We start from the raw sequence: 25942 nt of genomic DNA, 5'->3' as shown, positions 1-25942 counted from the left end.
TCTCTTAACAGATTCTCTGGACATATTCCAGGTCTGCACTCTGGGGCTCATTCACTGGAGACGTGAGTCCTCCAGTGATCTTTTATCACTCTAATGAATAATTCAGTCCTTTGGGCTGACCAACAAACCAAGGCACCCATTTTCTGTCTAGTGAAAGGCTCAGGGAGGTTGCAGACTTTTGTGATGTTTTCTACTCTGTCTTGAGGAACTTTTTCCCTGAAGTGAAAGATTCCAAGAGTAGCCTCTGGATGTGCCTTTGTATTGTCACCACAAGCATTATTTTGTGGCATTCTATCATTGAATGTACTGTGGCAACAAATATAGTTCACTTTAGACCCTCTGCTGCAATCAGATCAGCACTAACTGGGTTGAACTGCATCAGGGCACGTTCCTCCAGAAGGTGCTTTTAATGCCCATTGTGAGATACAACTTGCTGCCTGGGGCGTGGCATTCATCTGACTCATGGAAATGTCTCCATCTGACATGCTTTGTAGTCATCCCAGAAACAAATATTCAGTTACAGGGAAACAATTCACACCTTCCAAAAATAGACAATTAGAAGTGTCTGTTCCTGTCCTGTGGCTATATAGGGACCATAGGTAGCAAGCTTTGGTGTAGACATCTGCACTGCAGTCCTCTTGAGTTCTTGAATCCTATCACACGTATCTTGATTTCAGTTATAGCATAAATACATGTTCACAGCTGTCTTTGCATTTCTCTGGCACCATCCAGGCATACAGGCAGTGCTTCTGTTGACCAATAAAAGTAATGAAATGGGCAGAACTACAGGCATCTTGAGTATGTGATGTTTCAGCTGACTGTCTCTTTGAAATGTATTAGAAAGGTAGTTCATGCACAAGCTAATTGTGGACAGCGTGTGGGATGTTTCACTTTCCAGATTGTATTTCTTAATTCTAGATGTTCATGTAGTCATTCAAATCATGAGATGGAAATGTTTCTTGATTCCAGCAGGATTTGTTTCAGTTCTTTGGGCATATGTCCCACAAAATAACCAAATACATTGTTTTTCCATCAGAACTGGTTTTCCTCACTTCTGTTTTTCATCTCATAGAGTGCCTATCGGGTCTTCACTAACAGTACCTGCTTGAAGCATATGATTCTGAAGATTCGTAGAGATGCTCGTAATTTTGAGCGATATCAGCACAATAGAGACCTGGTAAATTTTATCAACATGTTTGCTGATACCCGACTGGAGCTTCCTCGTGGCTGGGAGATAAAAACTGACCAGCAGGGCAAGGTAAGGGTGCCAACAAAACTAATCACTTGCTTAACACACCACATCAGGCTACATGATTAATAAAGTTTCCTTCCTTCTTGTCTTAAAATTGATGATGTTTTGGTTTAAACAACACAAGCAGAAAGCAGAGTTATTTTAGAAGCAGAAAAAAAACTTCAAGAACAAATGTTCCAAAGTATTTCTAGCTTTCCGCAGAATATCACAGCATAGCCAAGGCAGCATTGGACTGGCAAAAAAGTTTGAGACAGAGTAGATTTGTTGTGCCTGCAAAATTTGACTCAGTGTCTCTATGTCCAATGAAGTTTTGCTGGGTGACTTCTGGAACCACCAAATAGGCTAAAGCACCATTTCCCAATAATATTATTCTCTTCTGTCTTGTTTACACCATGGCCATTACACGTGATTTTGACCTACATAGCTTCAGGTATTTTCCAAGAGCTATTCCTGCTTTGAGTAAGACAGTCCTTTTGTTTGCAGATATCTTCCATGGACTGTACTTAACCAAGGTATTTCTGACACAATTGCCAGTGGTTGTCACGTTGTGTTCCCACGATACTATCACAGTGTTGCCCGTTTTCTTATAAAAAAACATTGTTCCTTGGTGTTTCAGTCTTTCTTCGTTGACCACAACAGCCGTGCTACCACCTTCATAGATCCCAGGATTCCGCTGCAGAACGGTCGTCTCCCTAATCACCTGACTCACAGGCAACATCTTCAGCGACTTCGTAGCTACAGCGCTGGAGAGGTAACCATGCCAGTATCAATCCAGGAACTTTTGACAGCAGTCTTCTGTAGAACTAAAAGCACTTCTTATATTTGGAAGGCATTGAAACAGACTGTCTTATGAATTTTTATCTTGTAAAGACAATAAGTGATTTTTTTTCTTCCTGAAGGGTTTATTTCAGAGCTTGTTGGTAACGAAGGTTTGTATTTTGATGGCTTTCAGACTAAAATAATAAGCAGTAAAATTTGATTGAAGTGAAATGATGACAAAATAGATTTTAAAAGAAGAATCCATATATGACATTCTGGTCTTGCTTTACTGAAGTCAAGTCGTTCATTATTTTTGTAGCCTGACACTTCAGCAGCCTCATATGTTTCTTCAGTCCCCACTGGGACACTGTACTCTGAAATTATATACTCCCTACCAGTAGTGTAGTAATGTATGTTGAGGTTTGCTTCCCTAGCTTCAGTCAAATTAAGCATCTTTCCTATGTTTCATGGGGATGACTTTTATCACTGAGGGCCATGGACATAATTGAAAGAAGTGTAAATACTGTGTTGGGTATTGTGAATTTAAGGAGGAAAAAGTACCAGCAACCAGATTCTTCATATAGCAAATACCTACAATTGAAGATTTGTAGAGATTGATGCTGAATAGGGGTAGAGATGAATTATGGTGAAAGGATCTTCCTCTTCCAGCAAAATACCCAGAGAAATGCTTGTGAAATTAATTTATTGCAGTAGGACCTGTCTGACACCTCTCACTGCCAGCTGGGGTTGGGATCAGGAGATGACTAGGGTGCAAGGTCAGTTCTTCAGGATCAAAGGCAGACCAGGCATGAGTAGTTTGGGCATGCTTTCTCCATCTTGAGTGAATATGGAAACATATTTTCTGAAGATAGAAGTGTATCAGTGGATCTGTTTCAATCATATCTTCCCACCAGTTTAGCAACTTCCCTCTGCCAACAACCTGCAGTTTAGTGTTGCTGTTGTGGTTGAATTACTGGCAGGACTGTGATAGCCACCTGCAGGATGGTTCATATTTGGGCACATGCTTGCCTGGGGCTTACTTACAAATTCACCATGTCGGGGATGGAAACACCACCGAGCAACTCAGATGACCTAGCCCAAAAAATACACTTGGTTCTGCAAGCACTGGCAAGGCTGGCAAGGAACAATTTTCAATAAACCCAAAATATCAAATACAGGGAAGGGAGTCAAAAGTACTTAGTACTTATGAGTAATGATTCTCTGGGGAAATTATAAACTATTCATTGAGGCCACTGATTTGGCACAATCAGCCAATGAAACAGGGTTTTCTGTCTCAGGAGCCGTCAGTGATGGCACTGTCACCTCACAGTCTCAGTGGCCCAGGTCCTACAGTGCTTCTGCACCCTTGCTGTAGTCAGTAGCTTCCCCTTTGGAAGTGTCTGCTGCTCCAATGGAAAGACTCCCATTGATATCCAAGGACTTTGGATTGATGCCTAAAAGCCCTTTAAAGGAAAAAATTCAACCCTTTACGATTCAGGCCATTTATTAAGAGCCTAATGTTACATGCCATTTCCTCCAAGTGTATTTGGATGTTCTTTTGTCCTATAAATCATGTCTGTAGAGTCACACTTGGGGTTTTGTCCTGGCCATGTGTCAGCTGTCTGCAGGCCTGCTGGTTTCTTTGCTGAGCAGATGGTGTGGCCCCTGGAATCTGTCACCAGGATGGTATGAAGGACCATGAAAGACAACTAACAGTTTTGAACATTATGTACAGATGTCAAATGAGCCTGAAGGAGAGCAGAATAATGAAACTTGTGGGTGCCAGAGAGGGTATAAAAAAGAGCCAGGGTAATGAAATAAAGGACCTCTGCAAAAACTTCTATGTAGATTACTGATATTAAATAGCATGATATATAAATTTGTCAAAAATGCTACAGATTCTTTAGTAAGCACTTCTTTAAGGTATAAATCTTTTACAGGAAAAAGGTGGTTGATGCTACTCTTGGTTGCCTGATTTTTGGAAGAAAAGTTCAGGTAGCTGTAGTGGCCATCAGTAACTAAAAGAAGATAGATCACTAAGTGATTCATTTCCTTCTACCACTGCTATAAACAGAACAGGTCAGAATTGCTTTCCATTCCCTCTAAGGGACTTTCCATCTGCAGTGAAAATCAACATACATGATTATAGGGTGGAGAATTTAAACACAGAAAGAAGAAAGAAGCAGGCATCCACAGTGGAGAGGCAAGAGTTGATGGTTAGCAAGATAAGCAGAGGAGGTGTTGGAATATAGCAGTATACAAATCTTACTGACCCAAACCACAGTGGGATTCAAACAGGCAAGGGCCTTTCAAATCCAGCAGTGATATAAAACCCAGGAAAGAGTATTATATCTTGAAAGGCTCCTGTGATAGTTTGGACTCTCCACTCTGGTTGCAACATCCCAGTATCAATTTCAAAGCTGTTAAACCCTGACATAAATCTATAAGATTACTTTGCACTAGATGAATCCAGTCACTAAATCATTAGAGGGGTCACTCTATTTTTTTTTAGTTGGAGAATAATGTGCTAATCGAAATTAAGTCATTCAATTAGAAAGTCAAAGTAGACAAGGCGATTGTGATCAAACACTGAGTTGGAGCAATCAATTGTACTCTATTAGCTGAAAGATTGGAAAGAAAAGTGTTAGCAAAATGAAAGTTAATTAGATGGCTTGGAATTTTTCTGTTGTGTTGCCAGAGAAAAATTGTTGAGAGGTGTAAATCTGTAAAGAGCAAACACAGCATTAACAATGCATAAGCGTGGTGATGAAGAAAAGCACCACAGAGTGTGCATTTTGTTATATTGAGATGTGTACAGAACTGGATTCTTACAACCTAGCTTTAGCTTCTTACAACCTGACTTTAACTGTTAAACCAGAACTGGGAAGAAGGGAAGAAGGGAGTGAAGGTTTCTTTTCAAGGGCACTAGACATGTTTCCTTTCAGAATTCTTGCTTTAGGAGAAATATGTCCAGGCACTGGAAAGTTAGCCAAAAGAAAAAAAGTATATGTATATCAGGTGACATGAGCAAAGGGAGGAACTAGGCCCAGGCTGGGCAGAAATACCATACAGTTCCCAGCTGATGAGCAAATACCAACTGGTGCTAATTTTTATGGCAGATGTGTTTAATTCCTCTGTTACTCGTCCCTTTCCCCCTTTCTATCTTCTGATCAGTAAATCCATGTGTAGCAACAAGGGTATAGGATTTGTCTTTGTAAAGGATGAGTCAGAGATCACCCTTAAAAACAGGCTGTACACCCATGCAAATCTGTTCTACAAGGACCTGAGGAAGGGGCATCCTCACCTGATCTCCAGAGCTCCCTGGTAGTGAAGAAGCTGAGCACAACACAGTGCCTTAGTACCATCCCACACACCCTCACTAGTGCAACTGATCACAGGTCATCAGTGTGTAATTCTGACTGTGCTGCCTACAGACAGCCCAGGAAAAGGCTGCTCCCGGAAGGGCTTCATGCCCACTGTGGCAATGAATCATAGGGCACCTCTTGAACCTAAGCTTCCTCTTTCTTCCACAGCACAGAGTGAGTGCCATAATGACCACACAGCGCTTGTGAGGGGGGAGGGTCACAGGGCGAAAGCTGCCTAAGCCTGAGCTAAACTTGCAGTGTCAGTTGGTCCATGGGGCTGTGAGAGGGACACGAGGGCAGAAGATGGGTGCAGGTGAAATCATAACCGAATGATGGAGCAAAGCATTCGCCGTGCACTTTCACAGCAGTTTTGTGTTTTAAATTGCAGTATGTTTAATTAGAATTGTTAAGATTTTTCATTGTTTAACCTGTGTATTGATGCGGATCAAGTGCATTGATTGGTATCTTGTTACATAGAAGCATTTTATGCTTTGTGGGCTCCAAAAGGCAACTTGCCAAGTCACATTTAGCTTCTCAGTTTTCATTTATATTCAGCTGGAAGACCTGGCATTTGGCCGTACCACTGAAAACGGGTTGGCACTGTTTGCTTGGATGCAGAACTAAGCATTTAAAATATTGGAGTCAGGGCAATTTCTTCCTGAAGCGGTTGCCAAGTACTACAATTTGTGCAGTGAGAAAGGAGCAGCTATTTGCCCAGTAGAGTGGCAATTGGAATTCCTAATGCATCTTGTCCTGATACAGGCTGTACTTACACTGCAGTGACAGGAAAAGGGGGGATGTCTTTAAACTGAAAGAGGTTAGGTTTAGAGCAAATGTTAAGAAAAAATTCTTTACTATAAGGGTGGTGAGACACTGAAACAGATTGCCCAGAGAAGTTGTGGATGTGCCATCCCTGGAAGTGCTTAAGACCAGGTTGGAGGGAGCCTGAGCAATCTGGTCTAGAGAAAGTTGTCCCTGCCCGTGACAGAGGGGTTGGAACTAGATAATCTTTAAGGTCCCTTCCAACCCAAACCGTTCTATCATTCTTCTCTTGGGTTCACCATGGTCATATTCTGGAGGAAGATTAGAGGCAGGTGGGTTCTCCTCAGTTTGCACAAGTCCCCAGAGAGTTACCCAGCAGTGCCTTACTGAAGATTGCCAGACCTCACTGTTTGGCTTTTAATATCCTCACGTAATATCCTCAAAACTTTTTTACCTGTCTTTCAGTGTATCTGCCTTCCTACTTCCCTTCACTAGATAGAATGTTTAGAACAGTGGCTTTCTTTAGGTACCTCAATTAAGGGGCAGTGATAAATTTCCTTCTTCCTATTCCTTTTATCAGCTCTTTAGATTATATTCTTTTTTTCAGTGTATACAATTCAAATTCTATTTCTGGTTGTGCATGTTAAGCAACCTGCTTTTGGGATGATGCAGCCTTTTTCTGTCCTGTAAACTGCGTAGATATACCTTCCTCATATTATTTCCAGTATTAAATTTCCCTTCAACAATGCTGAATGAACATGTTGCAGTGTTATTGTTTTTTTCTCTTTTCAAATTAACATGGCTGTAAAAACCTTGAAGTAAATGCAATTATGCTAGAACAAGAGACTGTATAATATTACAAAGATTTTATTTTCATTGAACCAGAGAACTCCATCACTGCAATACCTTCATTGGCTTGCATTTACTTCTGGATTCTGGTGCCTTCACTGCAGCATCAAAGAGGTGCAATATGTGTGGATAATGGTGCATCTCCATCTGGAAGCACAGGATTACTTAGCTTTTTTAATTTGACTACAGTATAAAGCTATAATTTTCATGCATGCTTTCTGTCATTTAGTCAGCATCGTGGACCATTCTGAAGGTCACAGAAGATAAGAAACCTTTTAACTGACCGATGTGCTAGCGCTGGTCAATTTTGATCATTCTTTTCCTTTCCTCTGGTGTTGTAGGCCTCTGAAGTCTCTCGAAACAGAGGAGTCACCCTGTTGGCCAGACCAGGCAATAGTCTTGTAACAGCTATTCGAAACCAGCACCATCATGAGGCATTACCTCTGGGTAAGCCAATTTTCTCTTTTCTTCTCAAAGCAGTGCTCACAAAAGTGCTTTTTACAACTTCTCATCAACCACACATACTGCTTCATGTTTGCCCTATGCCTCACTGGCAGCGAGGTCAGTGTGCCCCTGCAGAATAATGGTGATGTGACCGGGCTCCCTCAAAGGTAAATAAAGCCTCAGGTTTGTTTTTTTCCTTTTCCAGCTTACAATGACAAGATTGTTGCATTTTTACGCCAACCCAACATTTTTGAGATGCTTCAGGAGCGTCAGCCCAGCTTGGCCAGAAACCATGCACTCAGGTACCACTTTTTTTCCAGACTGCTGAAACCAAGTTCCAGGAAAGATTTCTTGTAGTGGGGAAAACCAAATTCTAGTAACTGTGGTATAAAAGATGAACTTGGGCTCCGTATGGAACTGTCACCATTAAAGAGTAGGTGTGGACCACCAGGATCCATGTAGTTACTGTAGTTATTTTCCATAGACATTCAAGAAGTAAGAAGACCCAAAATAACTGTAGGCAAATAGTGGCATATCTAGTCTCTATTCTAAGTATTACTGAATGGCAGAAACTCTGTCCTCACCTACAGTTATCACTTTGCTTTTCAGAAGATAGAATTATAATTATATTTGGATGGAAGTCAGCAGCAAAACTCCAGTAACTCCAGCAGAACCAGAGATTTTACTTCGTGGTTGGATTTAAACCCATATCATGGACATAGTCACCCTAGATTTTATAAATAAAAAGGAGCATTATTATGAAGTGTATTGTACTCCTGTCTAATCTTTTTCACTTGACTTAGTGGTAGTCCTTTCCAAAGTAGTTAAATTGTATCTTTCTTTTTTTATACCTGTTCCTTTCATATTAGATTTTTTCAAAAATGAAAAAAGCAGAACCAATTGCCAGTACAATTTAAACTCATTCGAATTCCAAAGTTTGAATTAATTGTTTTGGCCAAGAACTTAAGCTGGTGTTAATCAGTCTCAGCAATGCCAGTATGCACCAGCTAAGAGTTTGACCAAGATTTTAGTTTGTACTGTGCGGTAAGAAGCACAGCTGCAGGATTGCTGAAGAAGGGAAGGAGTACCTTCAAGTTCCTGCAGTGCAGAAAGTTCTGCTGGTAGCCTTACTGACACGTTGTTTACCTGTGAGGGCCAAAGAGTTCTTTGGGTGTAAGGATTAGACTTCCTTCCTGGAGGAATTGATACGTTCAAATAAAATGAGAGAGACAGAATGAAAAATGCACTCAGTATTTAGGATGTACATTTCTGTAACTAACAATTTTTTTTTCTCAGCTGTAGTTTGAATTCTCATTTCCCAGAGAAGAGATGATGCTTTTATCTCTTTCTGAGCAGAGAAAAAAATTGACTAGTGATAAGGACTAGACAGCTTAGCCAGTGTGTAATGAGATTTGTAACAGGATATTGAGCCCTTTGCCTCCAGGTCATTGCCTATGATTATACTTTGGGTCAGGAGTGATCCCAATCTATTGTCTAATGCTCATACAGCAGGTATTTACCAAACTCCTAGGAGGCAAATGCCCATCTTTTACAGAGCTTGATTCTGCCACACATTGCAGCCCCACTCAGCAAGGTACTGAAGCACATCCTTGTCTTGAGGTAGAATATTTTGACTTGATACTAGAATAAATATATTTGGACACTGCAATGCTTTAGAAACACACTGACAGGCTGGGGTGTAGATATGTATCTTCCATAATCCTAATCTTTTGATAGAGTCCTATCCTATGTTTCCCGCTCGTTATTAGCAAAATGTATAATTTTACACATGTAACATATGTTTACACTGTATAATCTCTGTGTGATCAATTCATATCAAGTATATGTTAGAGAGTTATTTGCCAGATAAAACTGATGGAGGGAAAGGAAGTGGTATTATTGGAAATTCTGTTAACAAAAGTTAGTTGTAGACTTAAACAGAAAGTCTGCTGTCGGTGACCTGATTTTTACACATGAACTCGGAGGACTAAGCATCATTCTGTTTTCTAAAATACAGAACAAAATCTCTTGCTTTTGGATCAGTGAACTGAGTGACAGGAGCAGATTTTTTTTTTTTTTTTGCAATTTTATGTTAGTAAGATTAGAAAATGAATCAGGCATATAAGATGTTTGCCATTTTTGTAAGGAGATAAACAGGAATTGGCAAAATACCAAGGAATAAAAACTCTCTGCATAGTTCATGCCATGATAATGGCATGGGGTTTTTCTGTTTCTTATTTTCTTTCTTCTCGATAATATCACTTATGTTTACAGGGAGAAGATCCATTACATTCGGACAGAGGGTACACATGGGCTTGAAAAATTGTCCTGTGATGCAGATTTAGTAATTCTGCTGAGGTAATCAATTTGATCAATAGCATGATGTCATTACTTACAGTACCACAGAGGCTATTTGGCTCTTTCTCAGCATAATTGAAAAGATTTTGTTAAATCAGGTCATGCTGACAGCCATCCAGAATAATTCAGCCATAGTATATCTGCCAATTTGTACTTCCTGGAAGGAAGCATCCATCAGTACAGTAAACTCCATCCCAGTCAGCTCAGTCAGTATAGCTGTTACCGTGAGGTAGCAGATAAAAAAGAATCAGGTCAAAATGTTTCCTTTTAATGGAAAAAAAATCTTGTTTCTTTTTTTAAAAAGAAAAAGAAAAGGGAAAAAACCCCTTGTCTTTCTCAGTACAATAATGTAGCTGCTCGTGAAATTGCTAGTTTTACTGCAACAGTGCTGCCCACACATGCATGAAACCTCAATGCAGTGAGCATTGTCTGGGTAATGTAGATAAGGCTTCAGTTTTTATTGGAACCAGAGAGCTTGGTCTTTAGGTCCTAGCTACTTTTCCTCAGCACAGATAAGGACTTATTTCATTGTTTTGGTCTTACATGGAGAATGTTGCATAACCCAGGTGGTTGTGGTATGCTGTAATAGCACTGCTTAATACTAGAAGTTTACAGCTTATTCCCATCAATTTAATTTGAACGGTCGAAGCACTGAGCTGTATGAAGGCGTACGACCCAAGAAAAACAGCCTGGGAGACAGATGTGTGTATCTTTACTTCTCACTGCTAACGTGTTGGAGGTGCTCCTGTTTAGAACATAGCCTCACATCTTTGCTCTCTGTCAGTAGGCTGAGCCACTGTTAGCATAAAACATCTAATAACATTCATTTTGTTCTTCGTTACTGGTGACTGGGACATATTTGGGAAACCTGTGGATTTTTTGAATCCATGAGTTCAGAGATGCACCCAAACTTATGACATAGTGGACTTGCACCATTATGCATATTTACATACCTTCATGTGATGAATGTGAACCAAATCTCTCCCTATGATTTTCTCCATGCAGCCTTTTTGAAGAGGATATTATGTCCTACATACCACTGCAGGCTGCCTTCCATCCTGGTTATAGTTTCTCTCCTCGCTGCTCACCCTGTTCATCACCCCAAAATTCCCCAGGTAAGGAGGTTGGGAAATAAAGACAAAATCTTGCATTTTTGGTATTTCTCCTAGTAAATAATAAAGGGCAAATTTAGAGCCAGTATCAGCTGCCAGCTTGCTAATTCCAGGGACCATTCCAAATATGACCCAGCTGCTTTTTTGTTGGATCAGTTACCAGTGCTCCTATATATCTGCTGAAATGTTAGTTGTAAATGAAACACAGGGATCAGAAGTTGTCCAAATGAAAGAAGGTATTTTCCTGCTTTTGATGTAGTTGGAAAGGATTAGGATAAGAGAACGATGTACTCCAAGCATAACTCATTGACATGGAAGCACATTCATATTATGTGACAGGAGCAAAGTGCGTCTTCCGAATTAAAGGTGTTTTGCAATACTTCAGTACCCCTGTAAAGTTCAGTCTCCTCTGCTCAGTGTTATGAAAACTTCTCTTTTCCCCAAGGTGCGCCTGTTTTAGGAGCTGGTGGGATCATCTTCATCATCTAGTCTGACCTCCCGTGTTGAGCCCATTAACTTAGGTTTGACAGGAAACATATTTTCCGGAAAGACATGCTGTCTGAGAAGGTTATTTCCAGCTGTGCTATGTCTCTGTAGTTATTGTTGTTTATGCTATAGAAATTTGAGGAGCTAATGTCTCCCTTTTGCCAAGATATACAGCCCCCACCACGGTCTCACCGCATGGCTGTGTCCAGTGGCCATTTTGAGAGAATCGACAGAAATGTGGTCTGAAGAAATCCATTTTTGACTGAGCTTGTTTGAACATTCATTTAAATTATCTGATTTCAAACGAAATTAATGGACAAGAGAAATTCAAATCTTGGATGTGGCTGTGGAAAATTAAAAGATTTTTTGATGGGAAGAAGTTAAATGCTGACTCTCTGTCTATAGGAGGACAGTGTTCTGTCAGAATGTCTTGTTCATAAGATGAGTTTTACCACCATTGTTAATACAGTTCCCCTTCTCCACATCAGGACAGATCATAAACAAGTTTCCTACAGGACAAAAATGTTAAGTATTTGGCACAAATGTGGCTTAGGAAACTGTTAAAAGATCTGCTCTGATCTCTACCTGCTCTTGAGAAAACACTCATTCCTGGCAACATACTGTCTGCTTGCTTATTTTTGTCACTGGTTTTAGAGCCCAGGAGAACACCCATTCTCTTATGTCCAGGTGGAAGGGGTGTGTGGGAAATTCCAGCAGAAAAAAGAGGTTTCACAAGGGATTCTCTTTACACTGTGTGTAAATATACCTTTCTGTTTTACTAGCAGAGACAATTAGTAATGTCCTTCCATCCTGGCAACCACGATACATTGGGCTCCCACTAAGAGTGATGATTTTTTTAACTTCCTGTGGAGCATTTGCTGCCAGATTTCTCATCAAAGGTCTTGTTCTTATTGTCTTCTGCAGTGAGATAGAGAAATGGGATTTCATGGATCCATTCTTTCACCCTTTATGGCATGGCACTTGTTTATGCAAAAGGAATAGTCAGATACTTTGAGAATGCAGCCTTCAATACAAAGCAGGTCCCAAACTGCTAAAAAATCTGTTGTATGTGTGAATCATAATAGGGAAATTTAGTATTTCTTACTGACAGATATTTTTCTTGATTCCACAAAGGGGTTTGGTGTTGATAGCTGGAAATGTTTAATATACAGTCAGATTAACACAGGGGAAACCCGATTCCCAGCTTGTCTAGGGTGCTAGGCTCCAGTGAGAAACATTGCTCTGAGTTCCAGAGGTTTAATCCTGCCGAGTAAGGAGATCACCTATACAGTGCAGAGGAGAGAGATCTCTTAAAAGTGAAAAAGGGAAAGACAACCTAAATGCCACTGACCATGAGTGGCAGTAAGGCATATCAGTCTTTCTCATGCCTTTCTGATCCTTGAATTTCCATTGAGATCAATCACAGTTAAAGGCTGAGGCAACACAAGGCACACACAAGGTGAGCTTAACAGTTCTTTTAGTGAAGAAGGTGCAGCCCCTGGAAGTCATTGCAATCACTGAATTATAGTAATTTACAACTCCATTGATGCCAAAACAAAAATAATCCTGAGTACACTGTATACCTTTAAAAAGTTCCTATCAAATTTATTAGCCTGTTCTGTCTGGAAACATAAGCTGCATGATTTGGAAAACTGTAAAGCCCCTTACACCTTACGATGCTGTTCATTTTCCCTCCAGGGCTGCAGAGAGCAAGTGCAAGAGCACCTTCTCCATACAGGAGGGACTTTGAAGCCAAGCTGCGCAATTTCTATCGAAAACTTGAAGCCAAAGGGTATGGGCAAGGTCCAGGTAAAATTAAGTGAGTATTACAACAAATCACTTAAATAGTCTAACACAGTATAGCTTTGTTCTTTGTCATTATTTGTTAAGACAGTGATAGGGAATGGAAAAGACACTGGAGATTGTATTTTGTACATGAACCACCAGGGCAGGATAAGATCTGCAAAAAAGTGACCTTCAAGAGGCTTTTATGTGGAGGTTATTTCTTATAGATTCAAATTCTCTCACACTCCTGTTTCCTACCTATTTAACAGGGATGTCAAATACCTATGATTTGCTAGTGGGAGAATCATCTGTTTAGGCAAACATCCACCACATATTAGCAACAGCTACGTAATTGTAATGATGGAATGACTCTAAATTCTTTGCATCTACATACCAGTATAACTCAGGACCAGAATATGACCCTGCAAAACTTAGTCTGTACATGCAGGTTTAACTTCCCATCGTTCTTTGTGTCAGTAGCCCTCCTGGATTTGAACTAGAGAGATTTCTGCCACTCTTCTTGTATTTTGGGGATCTCTGTGATTTGGTTGTGGAGTTTGTTTTCCAGACATCTTGTTAGTTGGCTTTTGAGTCTGTACTTACTTGTGCTCAGTCTAGTTATCCAACTTCAGCAAAGGACTGTGTGTTTCTAAGGTATTTCCTGGGCATCTGGTTGAATTTGTGCGTCAGGTTGGCTTCCTACCAAATGACATCTGTTGTGGGGAAAAAAATGTGTGAAGCCAAGAAATTTATTCAGGCAAACATCATCATCAAAATAATTTTACGGAGTTCAGGAGTCCTAGCTGGTGGTTGTCATCTTTGGTGTCCTCCTAAGTGGGTCCAAGGCAGACATGAATTATATTTTAGAAGGTCTGCCTTAAAATGTCCATGAACATATGAACAAGAAGGATTTCTTGCACAGGTGGTGTTTAAAAGTACAATTCATTAAGTTGTTTTAGAGCTTGGTAGGAGAGTGAGAGATGTGTTGTATAAACAGAGGCTGATACTCCCTTTGCTTCCCCTGCTACAGAAGCAGTATTTCCATGGACATTAGCTGGATTAAATCCGGAAAGTGTTTGGGGCCAATTCCAGATAGCTGTGACCTCATATACACAGGAAACTCACAGCCCTCTCTACCATATTTTGTACAGGGAGGTTGTTGCAGAGAGTCTTAGCAACGCTCTGAACCTAATCATGGCATTGTGAAGAAATTCACCTTTGAGGCACATAGAAAAGCCTAATGAAACAACCCACTGAAAACCCATAATGGTCAAGTAGCACATGCACCAGCAGATGCAATTTTATTGCATTCTCTGAGAACAAATGTCTCTCTTTAGCAGCTCTTGTTTACCTTCAGCCTCACAAGTTCACACAAGACTCAGTCATTAGATCTTTATTTCTGCCTCCCTTTGCAGGTTAATTATACGGCGTGACCACTTGCTGGAAGGCACCTTCAACCAGGTAATGGCATACTCACGCAAGGAGCTCCAGCGGAACAAACTCTACGTCACGTTTGTTGGCGAGGAAGGGTAGGGAACCACAAAATGCTCTCAGTTTTGAAGTAGCTGTTATGTTGCAAAACACTGAGTTGACTGAGGCTGAGCTTCTCTTGTTATGTAATGTTTCTTTGGTTTTGTTTTGCCTCTGAGTGATTCGTCTTAACTCAAACATTTGTTAAAAATAACAATAACAATAATGCTTTGTTTTCCTATAACACCTTCCATCTAGATGTCTAAAAGTGACAATTTAAGTGGTTAAATCTAATGTCATCTATTGCCATAGGTATTTTGACTGGCTGGAAGGCAAAACGCAACTACAGGCCAATGTTTACACACTGAATCAGTCTCAGGACTATAATTAGAGACCAGACCTTTATCCACTTTGTTACTCTAAGCCTTCACAATGGATCTGGTTTTGCTTCAAAAATTTTTGCTTTGCATGCCATCTAATGATCATTTGTTATCCATGTGCATTTCTTGTTTCTGGCTGAAGTAAGAAACATGAATGCCATTTAGTTGTTAAGTTTAATTCACCCAGTTGGAAGGTGGAAGGAAGGAAGTCTCTTGAGAAGGCCTTTTCTCAGGAAACTTTCTACCAGTCTTACAAATCCATGAGCCATTCCTGTATGATTAAAGCCAGTTTTTGTTTTAAAATGTGAGCAGAACCTTTCAAAGCCACACTGGCTCGCCTTAAGAGCTACATTGTATTTGAGGCTTAATTGATACACTTTTATAATGGAAAGACCATTGTGCATGTTTCCAGTGTTCCATATAACAAAGGCATGAAATTGTATTTCAGTAGCTTTGCATGTAAAGTTTCTTTTTTTTTTCCAAAACCACGTGGATAGGATTTCAGTTCCAAAGGCACCAGAACAGTAAGGATCTCAGGCAGCTCTTGGGATGTCCAGCAATTGCTGACACTACCAGCTCTGAGGTGGCATGTCAAATGAAGGGCTTCTGGCAAGCTGAGCTTGTCTGGGGATGTGTTAGGTCCGGTGGAAAACAGAAGTCACCAATCTCAAAGAGAGTCACTCAGTGACCTCAGTATCAGGGGATTTTTTCATTCTTACTTTTTATGCTCCATGGATTCAGTATTGTTTAACAGAGCTCGTCTTCCACAGCTGTTTTTGCCTCTGGCTTGCAAGTAAAGCATAAACACGTAGCACACCTGAGTGTGTGTTTTTGAAATAGTGTTCTACTATGCTAACACTGGCCAAAGTCATGTTTACCCCACATCTCTAATAACTTTTACTGTGTGTGGCATGGTGTCCTCAGGAGAAATTAAAAACCCATTTGATTTGCAAATTCAATCATTCTTCACTGTTTCATTTATATCTGAAGATACATTCCTCCAGGGTTTCTGCTGCTTAGTGCTAATATACATTCTGCTGGAGGGACTCCAAGATACCAATTCCCTACTGAAAAGAGGAGTTGATGCTGTATGGCCATGTGATGCTGTATGGCCACAGCTTCCCATGTGTTTCAAAGCTAAAAGGACATTGAAAATGAAGGCTTTATGATGAGTTAATGTGTTGCCCAGAAATGCAATACCTGGTCTCCCCTTGAAGATTTTTTAATATAGACAGGTGTTGCTTGTACTTTTTTGCTCCAAACATCATAAGGCTTTGCCCAGTATTTTGATGTCCACTGAACCAGATCTGTTCCATGGTTGGCACTAGTGGGTCATGTGGGCTTATTACCATCCTTTTTTGCTATTATGGCTTTAGTCTCACCACATGATACTGGAGCTAAAGCTCCTCAAAAAGAGAAGTACTGAATCTCCAGATGTAAAACAGAGGAGGATGGGCCTGCCTGCCCTTTATCATCTTTCTGGTTGCACAAGTCAGTCATTCAACCCCTTGCACCTAGGTTTCTGTAACTTCAAACATAGTACAGAGCATTCTGATCCAGCTGCATAGCTTTCCACTTACTTTACATTTGTTAAGTAGAAGCAGTAGTGTCCACCTCAGAAAATCTTTCAGCACATGACATGTGGCTACAAATCATTTCTTCATATTGCTACTTGTACGTTTATTTTAGACTGAAAAACCTACATACCAGTATTAGAGAATGACCTGTTTTTAATAAATACATCACAGATGGGTTTAATGCACTATGCATTCATGAAACTTTGTCTTGTTTTGCTTTTTTTTTTTCCCAAGTTCACGTAATTGGAAACAGCTTGATCTAAAAGTGGAGTTTAAAAAATAAAAGGAAAAAAGGTGACTCTCTGCAGAGCAAATTCATGCAACAGCAAAGCACAGCTGAAGGTGTACCACATGAAAATATCAGAAAAGAAGAGCTTGGACAGAACAACTCAGGAATCATCATTTTATCTTGAGACGCAGTTCTGTGGGGACTTGGTCTTGCTCAGCATACACGTATATCTATAGCTAAGAAAGCATCCTTGGGGCTAGATTTCGCTACATCTGCACGTGGGAGAGTAAGAGCAATTTCTACTTCAGTCCAGGCTGTTTGCTCTGTGAACCCAAGTGTTCATAGGCAGTTCAAACGCTCTCACAAAAAATCTAGTCCCCTGCTAGCCACACAGCTGAGGCAAGGCTGAGCTTTGTACCTTCAATTTGTTAAGCCTTTGGAACAAAGGAAAACAAACTAAATAAGGGATGTGTCCCAGTTATGATTCCTCCCAAGTCAACCTGGATATTGGTGAAATTTCAGCATCACGACTTGTTCAGGACGCAGGATCAAGCTTTAAGAGGAGAGATACACCATGTTAGAAACACTTGACTGTACAGGCTGCTGTGCTAAGACAGCAACCAGTGTAGGCAAACCCAGGAAATTCACTGAAATGGTAAGGAGCCTCATTTTATCTTTTCTATCTTTTCCTTTCCAGGCTGGACTACAGTGGCCCCTCCCGAGAATTCTTCTTCCTTCTGTCTCAGGAGCTCTTCAATCCTTATTATGGGCTGTTTGAGTATTCAGCCAATGACACTTACACTGTACAGATCAGCCCCATGTCTGCCTTTGTTGAAAATCACCTGGAATGGTAAGAACGTTTTATTCAGACTTGAACAATCATTTTAGAGCATTAAAAAAGTGGAAAAGCAAAACAAAAGCTGCTGGTTTGGACTAGACTACCTGTAAATATTGCTTCTATTGGGAAGAAGTGGAAAGTAGTTTGTGAAGAGGAAGAGAGGGAGTAAGTGTAAATACAAGAGCAAGCTCTGAAAAAGGAGTTGTAATGAGGTACTGCTATTAAAATGTCCTGCTCACATCACTTGGGATTTAATGTTTGTGTACTTCTGTGTGAATGTGAAAAGGACAGGAAAAAGAGCTCTGCTTAATGCAGACCTCATGTCCTTGGTCCCTTTCTAAGAATAGTAAGTATGGTCTTTCTGTACATCAAGAAGCATTGTGCTTGGAAGCTATATATTGTTCTCTGTACCTACCACAGGCCTTAAAAAAAGGTCCAGTGAAAGCAGCTTACCTTTTCTTCCCTGACAGACTGTCCCTGTTTGTATGGGGCAAGGCCAGCAGAGTGAGCAGGTACTTTGCCTCACCAAGTATATGTGCAAACAGACAAATTGCTGATCTTGTTTCTTTATCAAAAATTCTGAAAGCATATTTTGTTCTCCTCATTTCTATCTGCCTCCAGATCTGTCTATCTTTGGGAGTTGTTTTCACTTTGATAGTTTCAGATGTGGTTCAGCAAAGCATGGGCTGCAAGCCCTGGGCATCGTTTGATCCCTTGTGGGATTTCATTGTGTCAAAGAAGCGCTGCCACGTGGGTTTGTTCCTATGATGTTTTTCTTTGTCAACCTCACTGACTTCTTTCGGAGCTCCTTTTTTAAAATGGAAGGCAGTTCAGGCCCTTTTTAAATTGCAAATAGTACATGTCCCTCTATTCTTGTAAACAGATCCTCCTATGCTTGGCTTGCAGTGGGCAGGAGATAAAGAATAGTTCTACTGTCATGTCTTCTAAGGTTGAAGGAGAAAAAAGAATGTTTCTTAGGACTAGCATGGTCTCTGAATTGTTGGGATTTTTTTGGTATTATCAGTTCCAGCAGTGGAGCATTATGCTAACAATGATCCTTGCATTAGAGTGTTTCTCTACTGACATGAGCAGGAAGAGAGCTGCTTAGTTCTTACAGCTTGTCCACCTCCCACTACAATCCTGTTCATTAGACATGTGGTGCCTTCCCAGTTTTCAAGAAGAAATATGTTCTGACCTTTGTTCATCTTACCAGACTGCATGGGTAAACTTTTGATTTAGGAGACCGTTATCTGTGGAGATGTATTTTGATTTCTGGGCAGAGGACCACTTAGGCTGGCACAAACCTAAGATCATTCTGCCCACATTGTGAGCAAACTGAATGCAGGCCTCTGTCTCCGGAAATGGTGTTGCCATGTTATCTCAGCAGTAGTTGAACTCTTATGTGTTATAAACACTGTCATTGCAAAGAGTTCAGCTGCAATTTTCTTAAGTGATAAATTCTGCTGCAAAAAATATATAGTTTGTTTGATCCCTTCATTTTGTCCTGTGCATTGAGAGGTTTCAGCATGAAAGGGGCAAATTTTTAAACGTATCCTGGGCTTATAGAACAGCAGAAAGACACCTAATATGATTTTCTCTGGCAGTTAGCATTTAACTCAGAAATCAGCAACAGTTAGGCACTTGGGATATTTCTCCGTCTACACATATCGGCTTCTTGCATACAAATGTTGTTTGGCCTTTGGGCATTTTTGGTTTTCTTTTTTTAAGAAAGATAAGTCTTTTGTCCTGCAGAAAGAAATAAATGCTATGAATGAAGAGATTTGCACATAAAGTATTGTAAATAGGGCAAGATTGCAGAACCCAAGGGAAAGATAAGCAATCCAGTGAGTACTTGGAAATATTTCTTGAACCTGTTATGGAAATAATTGGCTGAGACCAGCATTTTATAATTAGCCCAATAGGTTTCATGATTGAGTTATAGATATCTAGACATTCTAAATGTTGTTATGCTTATCTATGTGACTGATCTCAGTTGTTCATGTATAACCCTGCAGTACTGTATTCAGAAGTCTGTGCAGCCAGCTAAGATAGGATTTGGACCAAGCTTTTTAAAACTCAGAGTAAGACTCTCCCATAAAGGCTTTGTAGGCTAACTTCTCCAATGGCACTGTACTAAGGTCTTGACATTGTTTATTCACGAGGAATGGGGTTTTATGATTTTCTCAGTCTTTCTCCAACTTCATTCTCATCAAAATCAGTGCTAAAACTTCTGTTTCTCAGATTTACTTGTTGATATGATTCCAGCAGAGCCTCCTCGCTCTGACATACAAAAAATAAAGATTATCTTCCAGTTCTCAAATCTGTTATGAAGCGCCAGTTAACACAGATGAAACAGCTCGAGAGTTCCAGGGTCACAGAAAATTAATATTCATAGTCTTTTCAAAGCTTGAAGTCTGATGTCAGTCATGAAAACCACACAATCGCAATTGGTTTAGATTTGCAGATTTCTTCAACTGTATGCTTTTTGGTGCTTGGGGGCTTATCATTTGTGTGAAATCTACCCTTGGCATGTATTTCTGCAAGAATGGCTATATTAAGAAGCAGGACTAGCAAAAAAATTCCCTCAAAATTATTTTACATTTTCTCTTTCTTAAGAGAACAGTGGTGAGTGTGAGATAAATACAACAAAATGCAAAGATGTGAAGTTTTGTTCATATTGGCAGAACTGAGAAATACACTGCTCTTTTTCCCCCAGCCTAAAAGTTACTGTTCTGCCCCTTTTAATGGCTTATTTCATGCTTTGCCCTTTGTACAAACAGCATTCTGAGTCCAAAATGAGCACATCAAAGCACAGAGTAGTTGTATGTATGCCAAGTTATGAAAGAGACATAATGACTGGAAAATATTTCTCATTTATGGAGAAACTGAGATTTAACACCTTTCCTGCAAGCTTCCATTGAATAAGACTTTTTCCTTCAGTTAACATATGTGCATGCTGAACACACAAAATATAAGATATCGCACACTTTTAAAGTTAAAAAAATATTTTAAATCCCCATTTATCTGAAAGGACACTGTTATAACTCTCTAGACCAAATAAGTTTGGTGATACACGTTTTTATCTGCATGGTACAGGATGTACCTGAAGCTCGTAGCCAGAAGAGCTGCTTTTAATCCATGCCAGTAATGAGCCATTCTGTCTGATCTGGGTACTCTATCTAGCTTTTTACCTGATATTTGAAAAAATCTTCTAAAATACACCCCCACTTAAGGTAGTTTGCTCTTCTTCAAGGAAGTGTGCAAAATATTGTGCCAACTACTATCTATTATTTCAGTGAAAAGAGTACAGTTTTGCCCAAAAATAACATTCGTGTCTTTGCACTTGGTCAGGTGTTTTGAACAATTGAAATAGGGTGAGCCACTGAAGAATCCTTCTCAAGTTTTGCTCAATTTGCTGGGAGATGGAGTGGTGGGGAATATTAAATGTTTCTGTCACAACCTCATGCGGCTGAGGTCACTTGGTCTGTTCAGCCTGGAGAAGAGGAGACTGAGGGGGGACCTCATTGCAGTCTACAACTTCCTCACAAGGTGAAGCTGAGGGGCAGGCACCGATCTCTTCTCTCTCTTCTTCTGGTGACCAGAATCCAAGAGAATGTCATGAAGCTGTGTCGGGAGAGGTTTAGGTTGGATATTAGGAAAAGGCCCTTCACCCAGAGAGTGGTTAGGTACTGGAACAGGCTCTGCAGGGAACTGGTCACAGCACCAAACCTGGCAGAGTTCAAGAAGCATTAGGACAATGCTCTCGAGCACGTGGTGTGACTCTTGGGGATGGTCCTGTGCAGGGCCAGGAGTTGGAGTCGATGACCCTTGTGGGTCCCTTCCAACTCAGCATATTCTGTGATTCTATGAAAGTTGGAGCTGTGATATTCAGTACAGTTCCATAATGCTGAATTCCTACATACTAATAAATGACTCCCAATCACTTGCCAAACTGGCTTCTCACTTTCCTCCCTGTTAATAGTTCTTTGAAAGACTGCAGATGGACTTTGAGTTCCTGAAGCATTGAAGCCCTGGGGTCCAGGATGACTGGTATTAGCAGATATACAAAGATACTTTTTCACTGAAGTGAAAAAGGTTTCTGTCTCTGATTTGAATTACTAATGTTTGATTGAATACTGTAGCTCTCTTTTTCACCAAAAGTCAGTAAATAATAAAAGATTGGTTGGGTAGATCAACTCTGAGGAAATATGTTTCTAAATTCTGGGACTAAAATGCCTAGTTCCAGAGTTTGCATAGTCTCAGATTTTCATATGGCTTACTGGGTACTCTCCCTGCCTTCATGGTGCATTTTCAAGAGGTCTAGAAAGTGGCTGGCATCTTTTCCTTGCATCTCATTCATTCCATATTGTAATAAAATTACTTACCTAATCATTCTGTGATACGCTGTGGTTTTCCTCAGGTCTATATTTTGTCTATCATTTTCCATATTATTTTGCTACTCAGCTCCAGCTAAGCAAGGTGGTAAACTGAACGTTTGTTTCTGTGATAATTTCTGTATCATCTTCACCAAACCTGAAGAGTATTATTTTTGTGCTGTTTCATTGTTCACATGGCTGCCATTTTCATATGTTATTATTTGGCTATCATCGTAATATCACTTAAGAAGTTCTGCTTCTTAGAATAAAGCAGTTCTCAGTGTTTTCTCGTGAACTTCCCCTCACTGCTATGAGTACTTCATCTGACAATGACAACAAAAGTACCATTGTTTTTTGGTTCCGAAGACACTGTGTTCATACTCTGCTGTCAGGTGGCAATCCAATCTCTCTTTTTCATGTCTTCTGAGTGGACCAGAGTTTTCCTTCACAGCAGTCCTGCCCCAAGGAGTAGTGCAGTAAGATAATGTTATACACATAATAAGATAATACATAAGATAATGTATTACACAATGTAATACACAATATCTTTTCTGAGAGACAGCGCTGTACTCGTGTCACAGTCATCCGCACCAGACTTTTTGTCACCAGATCCCTTAGCTGTTCTTTTATCTGACTTGCTCCAGCAATCCATGTCACATCATCTGCTTTTGAATTTTTGGTCCATTGCATGTTTGTAAATGTAGAACCAAAGCCAGAAATGTGAAAAGAAGCCCACTCTCTGCATAAAAGGCCAAATGACCTAGACAGAAAGAATTATTCACAGATATTCATTTGGAGATCTGAGGGATCATAACTTGAAACATCTTTTTCTGTGTTTTCATAGTAAATTAGTGACAGCATGGGTTTTTGTAACAGTCAGGCATTTGTGGACCTTGCTGTGACATTTATGCAGCCAGAGAGCAGTACCCCAGTGTTACAGTTACCTTAGAGGTATTTACAGCTTGCTAATCATACTTAGCATTCTGTATCCATCTCAGAAAAGTCCTGTTGCATTGTTTGTTTTTCTGTATATGAAAATCAATACATTTATTTATAAAGCAGAACCTTAATAGAAAGTTGAAGACCTGTGAGTAAAGTGGTTTTGTGCAGAACCCTACTGAAGACCACAAAGATGATGATATAGTCTAAACCAGCAGCCCAGGTCTCCAGAAGCTGTAGGTTGATTCCTGGCTACAATGTCTGAATGAACTCCATTAACTGAATGTTCATTTGAACTGCTTTGGGGCAGGAGTTTCTTCATTCAGTTCCCGTAGTTAACTTTTCTTTCTGCCCTCCAATACCCCTCTTCATTTACTAGTTTGTGCTGCTGAACAGAGTCAGACAGAAGACTTGCATGTATTGCTCCATTGTGTTCTGCGGGCAGATGGAAGCCTGGTGTGCCCACCCTCCATGCCGACATGAACTTGCTTTTCCTGTGCTCCAAGCCAGCTGACATGGTTACCACAACACTGAGCTGAGAAAATATTATACTGTCTCCCATCAGGGCTGGTTACTTCAGGCTTGGCACCGCCTTGATTGCTTTTAGGTGCTATGGCAGGCTTGGCACACAGATAGAGCATGCTCCCTTTGCCTGCACAGTGCTGTGTGGGTATAGCCCCAGCCAAACTCTGAACGGCCCTTTTATTTATTTGTGTAAATGAGAAATCACATAACCATCACAATCCATCTCTAGCATGCCAAACAATGCAGGGTGTGGTTTTTCCCATTTTTTGTTATAGTAAACCCAGGAAGAACCCAGGATGTTGCAACCTCAGCTTAGAGAGTTTGGTTGGTTTTCCTAACCCAATTTCCTTAGGAGTAGTGCCTTGTGCAATTGCCCTGATCAGACAGATTCCTGATAAGTTTGAGACCTGTTTGACAGGAAGGTAAAGGTCTCAAAGATACTAATTTCCTAAAAGCTTTATGAAACTTTTGTCAGGCTACAGGATAGATCTACAGAAGAGTGCCTTAGTGAGGCAGGCTGGTGAGCTCAACAGGGATCTGTTCTGTCCTCTCAGCTGGCCAGGTGGGATGAAGGAGCTGACAGGTCTTTCACGGGCACAGGCTGCGAACCAGCTATATCATCTTGCTTGTGGATGTGAGGGAGAGCTGTGAAAGCTCAGAGGAGGCAGAAGGGAGAAACTGGAGATACTCCAAAATAAGGGAAGTGCTAGCAGAGATGTGTAGGAGGAACTGTAGCTATTGCGGTGTGGTAATGTAAGGCCATCAGAGACAGATCTATAGGAAACAAAGCTCCATTAATCCTGCTACACAGAAAATGACTTATTTCAACTACAGTGTTTTTAAAGAAAGTGACAAATTGCCTTATGACCTAATGGGTTATATTCAGATGCTGACCAGCTCATAGGATGGATTTAGCACGTTCCGTGGCTCTTTATAGAAACAGTGGAGAAATGTAGTCACAGCATCTAAGCAGGAGGTCTGCAAACTGCCATTACTCCTCTCCACTGACTGAAAGTAGCTCTGGGGAATATGTGGTGTGAGTTACTCATTAATCTAATTTTTCAACTGCTGTGGCAGTCAGCCTACATATGGCCCAATACGTGTTTTAGTCAGGGAGTCAGAAACTCTGAGTTTGGTTTTAGGCTCAAAAGGGACAGTTGTGTGGGCCTACATTTGGGGAGGAATAAATTTAGAGACCAATTTTGCAGCTGTCTTGAAAGGGCCTGTTAATGCTAAACACTGAAAAATCATCCTCTTAAAAATCAGATCAGATACAGCACCCCAGAGTGGGGCATCCAGCTACATCCAGTTGCTTTTTTAAATGAGATGATTACCTCTTTGCCTCAGTTTCCATCTGAAGAGATTTCCTAGTATGTAATCAACTTGAAATCCATTTGATGCACACTAATGCTCTGAACTGCTTTGAAATTCTCAGATGAAATGCACCATAGAAAACCAAAGGATTTAACATTATGTTACACTATAAATTTTAATTACTAGCAATATCTTATTTTACATAAATTATGTTTGCATGAGAAGTTTTCAAGCACTATTGTAAATCATATTAAAATAAATGTGCAGCTGAAATAATTTTATAAGAACTTTTCACTATGTGAAAAGGGTATGTTACTGAAATGCCTTCTTGCTGCTGTACTGTGATCTCTCTCAATGCCTTCTGTACTTAAGTAAACTATTTTCCTATTAAGTTTGATGTATGACTATATCACATAGAGCCTACCTCAACAGCTGGTTAATTATTATTAAGGGTCAGGAGGAACTGGAAGATTAAAGACAAACCAAAACTGAAGAAGAAAAACATTCTCCTTAACTGAGCTTGTACAGCAACCTTTTTTTTTTTTAAAGAAAAAAGGTTCTGCTTTATATTTACCTTATTCTTGACTTTCTGTCTCTTACTAGAGAATTTTTTTCCAAGTTCTTTTGAGGATCTGAATGGCGCTGTTATATGAGTTGAAAGAAGAGATGTCTCTCACAATCTCTCCCCCTTTTTCCTTCTCTGAATTTCATAGTCTCTCCAACACTGCTTCCATAATTAGAGTTTGGTTTGAGGGAAAGGTGGGTGTTCTGTTTTGTTCTGTTTTTACAAAGTCATATTTATGCTTTTTTCCCCTTGCTAGGGGCCATTTAGTCTTTTGTAACACTGCAGATTAAATTTGGCCAGAGACGGGAGGCTTCACATGAAAATCTCCATAGTGTCTCCACCTTGCATGTGGCACAGGAGAAAAGGGTAAAATACGCACTGTCCCTGAGCACATGGGCCTACAGGGAACCATCGGGATGGGCAGAGATTGTATGTATGTTTGTAGTGGCAAAAAACGCCCAGGGAGTGATGAATGTCCTCATATCTCCTGTTCCAGCCACACTGGAATGGCGAGGCTGAGCTGTCACTGTGAAGTATTGCTCAGTCATCATTGCCCC

General features: G+C 40.3%; 1 protein-coding gene across 5 annotated transcripts in view; it reads left to right on the top strand.

Moving 5' to 3' along the window:
• Positions 1–25942, top strand: part of HECW1 (HECT, C2 and WW domain containing E3 ubiquitin protein ligase 1) — a 259900-nt gene that overhangs the window by 204283 nt on the left and 29675 nt on the right. For all 5 annotated transcript variants that reach the window (XM_039378406.1, XM_039378403.1, XM_039378405.1 and 2 more), the window contains 9 exons: positions 1073–1258; positions 1869–2003; positions 7329–7434; positions 7637–7733; positions 9706–9789; positions 10795–10904; positions 13086–13206; positions 14588–14701; positions 17526–17678. In XM_039378406.1, the coding sequence (XP_039234340.1) occupies positions 1073–1258; positions 1869–2003; positions 7329–7434; positions 7637–7733; positions 9706–9789; positions 10795–10904; positions 13086–13206; positions 14588–14701; positions 17526–17678 (1106 nt within the window). The remainder of the gene's footprint in view (positions 1–1072; positions 1259–1868; positions 2004–7328; positions 7435–7636; positions 7734–9705; positions 9790–10794; positions 10905–13085; positions 13207–14587; positions 14702–17525; positions 17679–25942) is intronic.

Source organism: Pipra filicauda, unplaced genomic scaffold (assembly GCF_003945595.2).
Source record: "Pipra filicauda isolate LSUMZ 115617 unplaced genomic scaffold, ASM394559v2 scaffold137_size4652046_pilon, whole genome shotgun sequence".
In the NCBI taxonomy this organism is placed as follows: domain Eukaryota; kingdom Metazoa; phylum Chordata; class Aves; order Passeriformes; family Pipridae; genus Pipra; species Pipra filicauda.
The sequence above is the reverse complement of the archived record's forward strand: the minus strand, read 5'-3'. Positions and strand labels throughout refer to the sequence as shown.